This window comes from Myripristis murdjan, chromosome 12, assembly GCF_902150065.1.
Source record: "Myripristis murdjan chromosome 12, fMyrMur1.1, whole genome shotgun sequence".
In the NCBI taxonomy this organism is placed as follows: domain Eukaryota; kingdom Metazoa; phylum Chordata; class Actinopteri; order Holocentriformes; family Holocentridae; genus Myripristis; species Myripristis murdjan.
In genome coordinates, this window is record NC_043991.1 from 24533495 (window position 1) to 24542881 (window position 9387).

Sequence of the window (9387 nt, forward strand, 5' to 3'; positions counted from 1 at the left end):
TGTACCGAGCAGCGGTAAGAGGATTTAGATTTTTTAATATTAAAAGGCCTCGTCTTTGATTGCACAATTTTATCGATTACCTAACAAAAATTATTGATTGTGCGTAATGTCACTCGACGATCGATGACCTTAACGTGTATGACTTATTTGCTGTAACTAATGAGTTAAAAAAAAAAAAAAAAACAATACATTAAGCACACACGCCAAAAAATGTTCTTCTCCATTTCACGTTTTATTCGACACTTAAACAAATCCAAATAAATCCATATCACAGCGGTTCGGCTGACTCGTTTGTTTACATGCTCTTTTTTCTCGAAACTCCATTCAATATTTGATCTATTTTTTTTATAGCAAACAGGGACAACTTAAAAAAATACAATAAGAATGCACAAATAGCTTAGCACTTCAGTCCACCGCAAAAAACAGTGACAGTATACAGACAAAAATAGAGGATATCGTTACGCTTCCATTTCAAACAGATCACTTCATTTATATATAGACACTTAGGTGCTTTCAGTGGTAAATTGTGGATTATTCCTATGTTTGAATTATTGATGTCGAAGCCACAGGGTTGACAAGAACTCACATAGGCGCGCGCGCGCACACACACACACACACACACACACCCTGAGTGACCAGGTGGTTTTCTCAGTGGGAGGGAATCACTGTAAAAAGTGCAGCTGGACAAAGAGGGCACACACACCTGAGACCCTTCACAGGACTGATGTGAAAAAATTCAGGGGCTCACACACACACACACACACGCACACACACAATCTCTCTCTCGCTCTCGCTCTCTCTCTCTAAAACCTTGACATATACACTGATGTACAAACATACATTGTAATACAAACAGAAACACACGTACACACACGCACACACACATACACACACACACACACACACACACTTAGGGCACAGACTTCATAAAGGACCACAGCGAGGCACGACGGGACTTGGCAGAGCGGCATGGAATGTTCCGGTCATTGATCTTTGATTGTTAATCTTGCCGTCGTTTTAATCGTCGGTGTCGTCCTGAGGGCCAAAGAGGAACAACAGGTGGGCAGTGAGTTTACTGTTCCAGAAAAAACAAAAAAACACTGAATAATGACACACCCTCACACTGAATAATGTTGCATCTCAGGACAGTTCAATTTTTTTTTGTCCTTCAAATGAACCATCAAAAACAGTTCAAGGTTTCAGTTTTTTTTTTTTTTTTTTTTTTTGAATAACCCTTGATGGCATTTTTTTTTTTCACTGTGTGAAATTATAACACATTTGCAGGACCATCCACACTAAAATGTATGGAATCCAGTTAAGTAAATTACATGCAAATTTCAACCAAATTATGTATAATGATTTCCAAATAATTATTGTAAGAAAAACATACTTCATTTCATTTTCATATGGATTTTCAGCTTGGGTTTCTCCTAATAACACCTTTGTTGGGTCAGTTATGATTTAGTAAAATTAGTTTTGATCTACTGAGACGGCGAAAAGGAGGTTTCATCTTAACTCCAACTTATGGTGACATGACGTCACCCACAGCCAGTCCACATATGATTTATTTATTAAAAATAAAATGTCATAAGGTGGTCATTGAGGTCTTTAATCTGTTAAGTTTCCCCAAAGTATCTGACATCATATCCATGCAGTTCATTTTGGCTTTCTATCTGTCCATCGAGTTTACTTATGAAAGTGTCTTCATATTTTTGAATGTGGTTTCAAGACACTGAAGAGTAATATGCGGTAACGATATTCAATGATATCGAGCCTTTTCTTAGTTCACCGTTTTCACTGAAATTAATTCTCCACCTTAATTAAGTGTTTTTACTCTGTTTTACCCTGCACACCTTGTGTTTGCCCTCAGCTTCTCTCTGCTATGTCGTTGATATCATGATATGACTCCGTTTTTTTGCACTCAAATTTATACCATATATTATCATGAATGCTATGATGTGGCACATTACCTCTGTAACATCAGCATTATCAGTATCAACTGGTGAGTCTACCACACTCTGCACTGCTGTGGCATCGTCCTCCTGAAAGAACACAACGAAGGAAAACATGTTTATGATCATTACTTGATATGATCTGAGATGATACATGTGATGATGATGATGATGTACGACCAACACGTGACCTGGATGTGTCTGTAAGCACAACAAATACAATACAAAACCATGCATGATATCTAAAAACACAGGGAAAAAAGGACTGCTGTGAATGTAAACATCACACAACCTGCCATACAGTGTCCCTGGATACGCTGAAGAGCACTTGCACTTATTTGATCATGGTCAGTGTGATTAGTGTCGGGCACTGTGGTCACTCTGAGTGGGGAGACGAGGTATGAAGAGTTAATGAAGGAGGGGGTGACTCGACTTCTCCTCTCTTCTCTCGAGCTGAAAGGACGCCTTGATTACGCCGTGCCATTGGGCTGACCTTCCTTAATGGGACACCGGGGACAGTGTGCAGGCGTGCACGAGAGGGTGTGTGCACGCCTGTGATCGCGTGTCTGTGTCATGCGCCACCAGCTGACACAACCTTAGAGCAGTTATTGCACCCTCTCCTCCTGCTGTTGCATTTAACACCACCCATCGTGCCTCCATCTGCTCAGCCAGCAGAGCCAGAGAGATGTGCGCACATGGAAGCGCTCTCACACACACACACATCGACACACACGATTCATTACATGCAGCCACCCCACAATGCACCGTCTCACCTTTCTGCTCCTCCTCGTCTTCAATCAATTTGAAAACAATCAGAAAGCTGTAATGTTTAAAGGGAATATTGCAATGTTTAGGGCAAAATGTCCTTTTTTTGAATTACCCAGTTTAAGACAAGATGTTAGACACCATTTTCACCTCTGGACGTCCAGTGGTTTGGCTCATATGGGTAGCATTTCATGTTAGCTTAGCATAAAGACTTGAAGTCTATAGGAGTCATTAGCCTAGCTCCGTGAAAGTGAAAAAATAAACCTTACAGCGACTCTGAAGGTGTCTGATTTGAAATACATGTCATGGATTTTTTTTTTAAAATGAGAGTTTTTCAGGAGAAGTTAAATAGTGGAACTGTAACCACCGAACACATTAATCCTTCCATCTGCCACAGTGATCCATGCACCACCATTAACTTCTCCAAAAATGTCTTCCAAGACGTTCAAATACACAATGTGTTGTGTATTTATGCTCAACTAACACAAAATGCTCCCCACTAGAACGGAAAAACCGGGCGCACAGAGGTGAAAATGGTATGAAACGTCTTGTCTCAGTCTGGGGAAGTCAGAAAAAGTAAGTCGGAAAATTTTTGCCCAAAATGTTGGAATATTCCTTTAAATGCGAAACCAAAGTAATAACTCAGCTGCAGCGACTGCCCTGTTTGATAGCGGTGCTCAAACAAAGATGCTTTCCCAAAACCATCTTTGTGTTTGACTGAGAAGCTCTTAAACAATCCTGTATATTTGGGAAATGTATCTTATTGTTTTTTTTTTTTCGATAACTTTTTATTTATTATCCCCTTCTTTACCATCCTCTGCATGCTGCCAAAGCTCTCTCTCTCCCTTCCCTTCTTTCTGCTCCTCCATCCAGCGCTCTCTTTCCCCCTCCCCTCTATTGCTCTGGCTTCCTTGACTCATGCTCTACGTCACGTGTGGTTGATAAGTTGGTGAAACAGCTAGATGACGATATTAATCAAATGGCCACAGACACACACACACGCCGACTGGTAAGCGTGTGTGTATGTGTGCATGTGTGTGTGTGTGTGTGTGTGTGTCAGACACAGGAGACAGTCTTTGATGGGTTCTCTCAACCTGGCTTCGATTTTGAATGCGATCAATATTAATGGCATTTAATGGCTGAGCCGCCTGGGAATGCCAGTTAAATGAGGACAATCTGCTGCCTGTCTGTCTGTCTGTCTGTCTGTCTGACTGTCGGTCTAACTCTCTCAGCCACACAAATACCTTACATCTGTGTGTCTGTTTGCTTACGTCTCTATCTGTCGACCCACCCATCAACCAACCATCCATCTCTCCAATCCATCCATTGTGTCTCTCTGTTCGTCCGTCTGCTTGCCTGCTTCGTTTGGCCTGTCAGAGTTCCTCTTTACGAGACCTGTGCGGCTCCAGATGAAGACGTTCAGTGTTTTACACCTGGGAGCAAAGAGCTACCCATCAAAACACACCCACTGCACCGGAGAGAAAGATCCGATTGGCCGTCTGCAAGAAACATGGGAGCTTTTTCGCAGAAAGTGACGGAAAACACAGCAGATTGTTGACGGCTTCAATTAAGGGAAAAAAACGGAACAACATTTTGCTCAGATGTTGCCAGTGGCAGGAAAAGAACTTAATCATTTCTTCAGTGTCCCGTCCCTTTATAGTGCAGTTTTAATTGTAGCTAATTAGAAAACTGAGGCGATGCAATATGTGTGAGAGTGTGTGTGTGTGCGCATGCCGTGTCTCTAGGTGTCTAAATTATTGTCATGGATTCCCCTGTGTTCCATCGCTAATTAAGGGATGGGGGACCGAGCATCACAACAAACATTCACACAGACGAAAAAGTGCTTCCGTTTGCCCGGGGAAATCTTTTATTAGCTTATCATTTCATGCTATTCACAGGAATGTTATGAAAGATGGGGTAATTACGGGCTAATTTAGTCATCCCGCCAGAATTGCAGTGGGTTTAACACCTTCCTGATGCAGACGTAAACCAGTGAAAGCTCTTGGAAGTGATCAAAGGTGCCGTGCGGCTCCTCTGGTTTAAATACAAAACAAGAATCGTGTTAAATGTGTTGTCGAGCGTATAAAAAGGAGGGCGAGGCCCGTCTCTTGGACTAATGAGGTTTCTGTAGCTTGACTGGGGCTGACAGTCTGTGCTAATGGGAGCTGATGTAAATCATGAGAGCAGGGCCGCCTGTGTTTGTTGCAAACTGTGAGGGAAGTGCAGTGACTACATGATACACATATCAAATTTTACTTTACAAAAAAAAAAAAAAAAAAAGCCCTCTAGTGACTATATTATTTCAAAAAAACATCATTAACCCTTTGGCGCATAGTGGGCACTACAGTAATTTTCTCCTAAATGCAGTGGTTTCTATGGTGGAATTGCATATCAGCTGTTAGAATGCTCTCTGCTGCTCCCCTCCATTGAGGTTTATGCAGAGACTGTCAATTCTTGTTGCTGAAAACATATTAATACTAGTATCATGACATAATAATACCAGTCCTGAAAAAAAAAAAAAAATCTTGACTCTTCATAATTCATGCATCAAAGGGTTAAATAAGGAATACATGGGATTCTATTTGTTCACTAATCGTTTATTATTATTCTTATTATTAGTCGTAGTAGTAGTAGTGTGTGTTGTGATGTTTTTAATGAACAAATATGTGAATGTAACTATCATCATCTGTCCTATTCTATTCTATGTAAACAGGTTAGATTTACTTTGAGAAAGCTGGAGGAGAGGGAGACACAGACAGATACAAAGACAGGACAGGAGGGGGAAAAAAAATGAAAATGGCCCAGTGGACAAAGGGAAAGGAGCATCATTTTTTATCTTCAGCTCGTGCCGTGGCAGTGAACGATTTATCAAGGTAAACTGGCTCCGCTCACTTGTTGGGACAAGGCGATGGCCGGCGTGACAGATGAACAGAGTGCGAACGTGAGCGTCTAATGGCTGGTGTGTCGGCGACAGAGAGACAAGCCGCAGATAACAGAGGCGCTGATAGATGGCTCAAGGTCAGGGGCCATTTTGACATGGTGAAGAGTCACTGTCGTGAAATGGTGGGGATGTGCTGCGCTGGAAAACTAGCATTTCTGACGGTATGTGGACGTTCATGTATGTGTGTGTGTGTGTGTGTGTGTGTGTGTGTGTGTGTGTGCGCACGCTTGCAGGACAGGGTCATGTGTTTTATAGTGATGCAAGTATATCACATCTCTCTTACTTGTTTGGCTGGCTCTTTCTTGACCAATCCAGTGGCGGCGGCAATGTTGCCCGCCCCCTCCACAGTCTTCTGGGCCACAGCGGTAACCCCGGTAACCACGGCTCCGCCCACCTGAGTTACCCCAGTGACAGTTTTACCTGCGACTATAGGGAGGAAAGGAAGAGAAAAGAGGGAGGGGCAGTGAAGGAAGATGGGTATCTGTCTGGAGAATCTCGGGAAATACTTTTGGATTAAATTTTTTCATCTTACATTCTCCCTCACTTGCTCTCTCTCTCTCTCACACACACACATTTGAGCAACACACATGCATTCACAAATAATTCACTTTCCTGTTACTGCAGCCTTGATGCGTTCAAGTCTCGTTTTTGCTCCCCATGCAGTGTAAGTTTCACAATCAAAGCTGATGAGGTGCCCTGTCCATGTATCTCTCATGTGCTGGAGGTGCTTCCCCTTAAGCGCGCCGTGTCTCTCATTTTCACTGATGTTTTTGTAGACATGAGGTCATTGTAACCACAGACTTAACACAAATGTGATACATGACTCCTGACAGAGGTCATCACAAAACCGGGCTGGCGCCGTTGGTTCAACACAGGAAATTCTGTGTTGCTGAGTTGAGACAAATCTCCATGACAATTTAAAACAAATTTGGTGATAATGATTTTATTCTGGAATTATTATTATGGCGCTATTTCTTATTCTTTATTTAGACGGATAGAAATTTACTGATACTGAACACTACCGATGTTCATTTAGCTGCTTATTCATTCCTTATTCTCTCTGTGTTCATTTCTAGAATTGGTTGATATTGTAATGTTGAAAATTCTTGAATTAAGTTGAAAGCGGGATTTGGAGGACCTTTGCATAGTCATATCGGTGCAAAAATCACTGCACAATCCACACAGGTAGCATCTGTTTTCATTCAAGCTAAAAAATTCACTTGATCAGCTGCCACATCAGGAATTGGCGTTGGTCTTAAAAATCCCATAAAATCCCGGGCACTACTTTTTTGGCTTGAAGCTGATGAATCTTCAGATGAATTAAAAAAAAAAAAAAAAAAAAAAAAAAAAAAGAACATGCAGATATTAGGGGTCTTGCGACAGGATACCTGGACAGAGCAGATGCTGATGAACACACTCTGAATGTGGAGGGGATCAGGACACAGGCCTGTGTGACCTTCTAACCATTTAACATCTACAATGACCCCGTCCTAAGCGCTGCTGCAACTGAGAGTTTTGAGTTCACAACCTCACATAATCTAAATGGTGATTTGGTCTAAAAACAATAGTAGATGAACTAAGAAATCATAACTCAACTGTCCTGGGCTAGGGCATCTACTCTAGCCATCTGATCAGTGAAGTATACTATCTATCTATGCATCCATCCATATATGAATACATTTTTATATCACTGGTACTGGGTTGGTCCCCAGGTCCAGCTGGGTAGAGAAGAAATCCCACATTTCACTCATGTTTCGCCCATAATGAAACATTCTGCCATGTCTTCAGCTCACACAGCTTCTAACAATAATGTACTTTGTGGTTATGTACATACTCGTGTTCAAAACAACAATACAACCAAACCCCTGGATGCCTCTAGCAGGCAGCGTCTCTTGGTTTCTCCGCTTGTTATGGGCGAGAAATACCTTGGTACAGCCTCGGGGGAGTTGGCGAGGTATGGGAGGAAAATACTGAAATATGACACTGCCTCACCTGTGGAACAACATCCCTCTGGTGGACCACCCGAGGGAGTTTTAACAAAATGTCCTTTTCCACAAAAACACAGGATGCAACGGGATATTCTTTCTCACCGGAGACCCATGTGAATAGAGGCCATGCAGATTGCCTCAAGTTCCTACAGTTTTTGGTGGAGTCTTTTTGGGGCTAATGGACCAAAAGGGGATGCAACAGGTGCTTTTAGTGCATTTGCAACATATGCATAGGGCCTATTGGGCTTCAAATTTGATATGTTACCTGTCGTGACGCCATCCTTCGTTTTGGTGCCTGCAAAGAAATGCAAGTAGGGCACAATTACTCACAACATGCACAATTCACAACATTAATCAAATGAAAGAAATTAAACAGGAAAAACAGGTGCACAGCATAGACTAGGGCGCTGTTTCACTCTGATTCACTCTGATGTAAGCAGTGGCGAATACAATTAAGTAAGCCACGGATGATTTTTTTTTTTTTTTTTTTTTTTTTCACAATAAACAGCCATCAAACATATTTTCCTTTTAAAAGTGCCACTAGTGATTTGATTTCACAACACCTACCGACAAACATAACCCCATCTTTCGTCTTCTCAGCCGCTCCCGTCACTCCCTGCTTGGTTTTCTCCGCCGCTGCCGCGACCCCTTCCTTGGCTTTGGAGAAACCTTTCATGAACGCGTCCATGGCTGCTTGATGGGCTCCCAAAAATTACCCGCACACACACACACACACACGCACACACGCGCGGCAGCTGGGAGGACGACAAGACAGGCGCCATGAGAAAGCACTATTTCCTTGAAGCGCTCCGGAGTATTATTCTTATTATCATCATTATTATTATTATAAGGGTGAAGCGTAATGAGCCACAGCGCTTGCCACCGCCCTGCTTTTGCTTTTCTGCCTGGTTTATCAAGCCTAGATCACCGTGTGTGTGATAGCGGCACATACACAGCCCTACTCTCAGGCTGATCACAACCCCACCTGTAGGAATAGGTTAAGCCAAGCTGAATGGCTCTGAAATCAATATCCACTATCAACACTGCCTACTTTCATGCGGGGGAAAAAAAAAAGTACCCTATTTATGCAGCGATGGGCCCTTGACGGTAGTATAATAAAGCTCCTAGAATAAACGACTTTGCAGTTTGCACAAAGGAAAAGAGTGTAAGAGAGAGAGAGAGTAAGAGCCGCGGTTCACGCACCTGTTTGCTTCGACTTCCTCACGGGCTGAGAATGTGGTGGGTCTTCCGGGATTCCCGAAAGGAGCTGCAAGACAGGTTTCTCTCTGGCAGAAACTACAGCTGATAATGTAGGACGATGTGGTGCCTTGCCCACGGAGAGAGAGCCACTCCACAGGTTTGACAGACGCCTCCCACGCCTCGGTGATGGAGAGACTGGACTGATGGAGAGCGAGTGATCAAACCCCGTGATGCTGATTGTCTGCCTCTCTCTCTCTCTCTCTCTCACACACACACACACACACACACACACGCTCACAACGATTACGTAGCTCAAAATTTTTTTTTTTTATTTACGTGGGTTGCCCACAACGTGTAGTTCCGGGCGCTTTAGTCATCAATAGGCTGAGTGGACCAGCCCAGCTTAATGACAGCAATAACGCCTAATCCATGCCTATTTGCTGTTCCCCTGAGTGTGAATTAAATGTTCGAGGAGTGAGTGCTGAAATTTTGTTAAAGGCATCTAAATTAAATGGTCCATCAAACTGTGATCAATCAGTCG

At 42.8% G+C, this 9387-nt stretch overlaps 1 protein-coding gene across 2 annotated transcripts; it reads right to left on the reverse strand.

Moving 5' to 3' along the window:
* Positions 1–213: 213 nt before the first annotated feature.
* LOC115369555 (alpha-synuclein-like) lies at positions 214–9043 on the reverse strand. Of its 2 annotated transcripts, none has more exons than XM_030066187.1 (6): positions 8850–9043; positions 8214–8401; positions 7912–7941; positions 5942–6084; positions 1971–2042; positions 214–1035 (listed from the first exon to the last, which is right to left on the reverse strand). In XM_030066187.1, exons 2-6 carry the CDS (start codon positions 8332–8334, stop codon positions 1018–1020), a joined length of 384 nt encoding a protein of 127 aa, XP_029922047.1. In that variant the 5' UTR covers positions 8335–8401; positions 8850–9043; the 3' UTR covers positions 214–1017. The 2 variants fall into 2 exon arrangements, with proteins under 2 accessions (XP_029922047.1, XP_029922048.1); XM_030066188.1 differs by lacking the exon at positions 8850–9043 and adding an exon at positions 8725–8809.
* Positions 9044–9387: the final 344 nt, after the last annotated feature.

Coding starts and splice junctions, on each gene's coding strand:
- LOC115369555 (XM_030066187.1), bottom strand. CDS start 8,334: ATGGACGCGTTCATGAAAGGTTTCTCCAAAGCCAAGGAAGGGGTCGCG. Junction 7,942..8,213: donor AGATGGGGTTATGTTTGTCG/GTAGGTGTTGTG, acceptor ATTTCTTTGCAG/GCACCAAAACGAAGGATGGC. Junction 6,085..7,911: donor GAAGGATGGCGTCACGACAG/GTAACATATCAA, acceptor TCCTCCCTATAG/TCGCAGGTAAAACTGTCACT.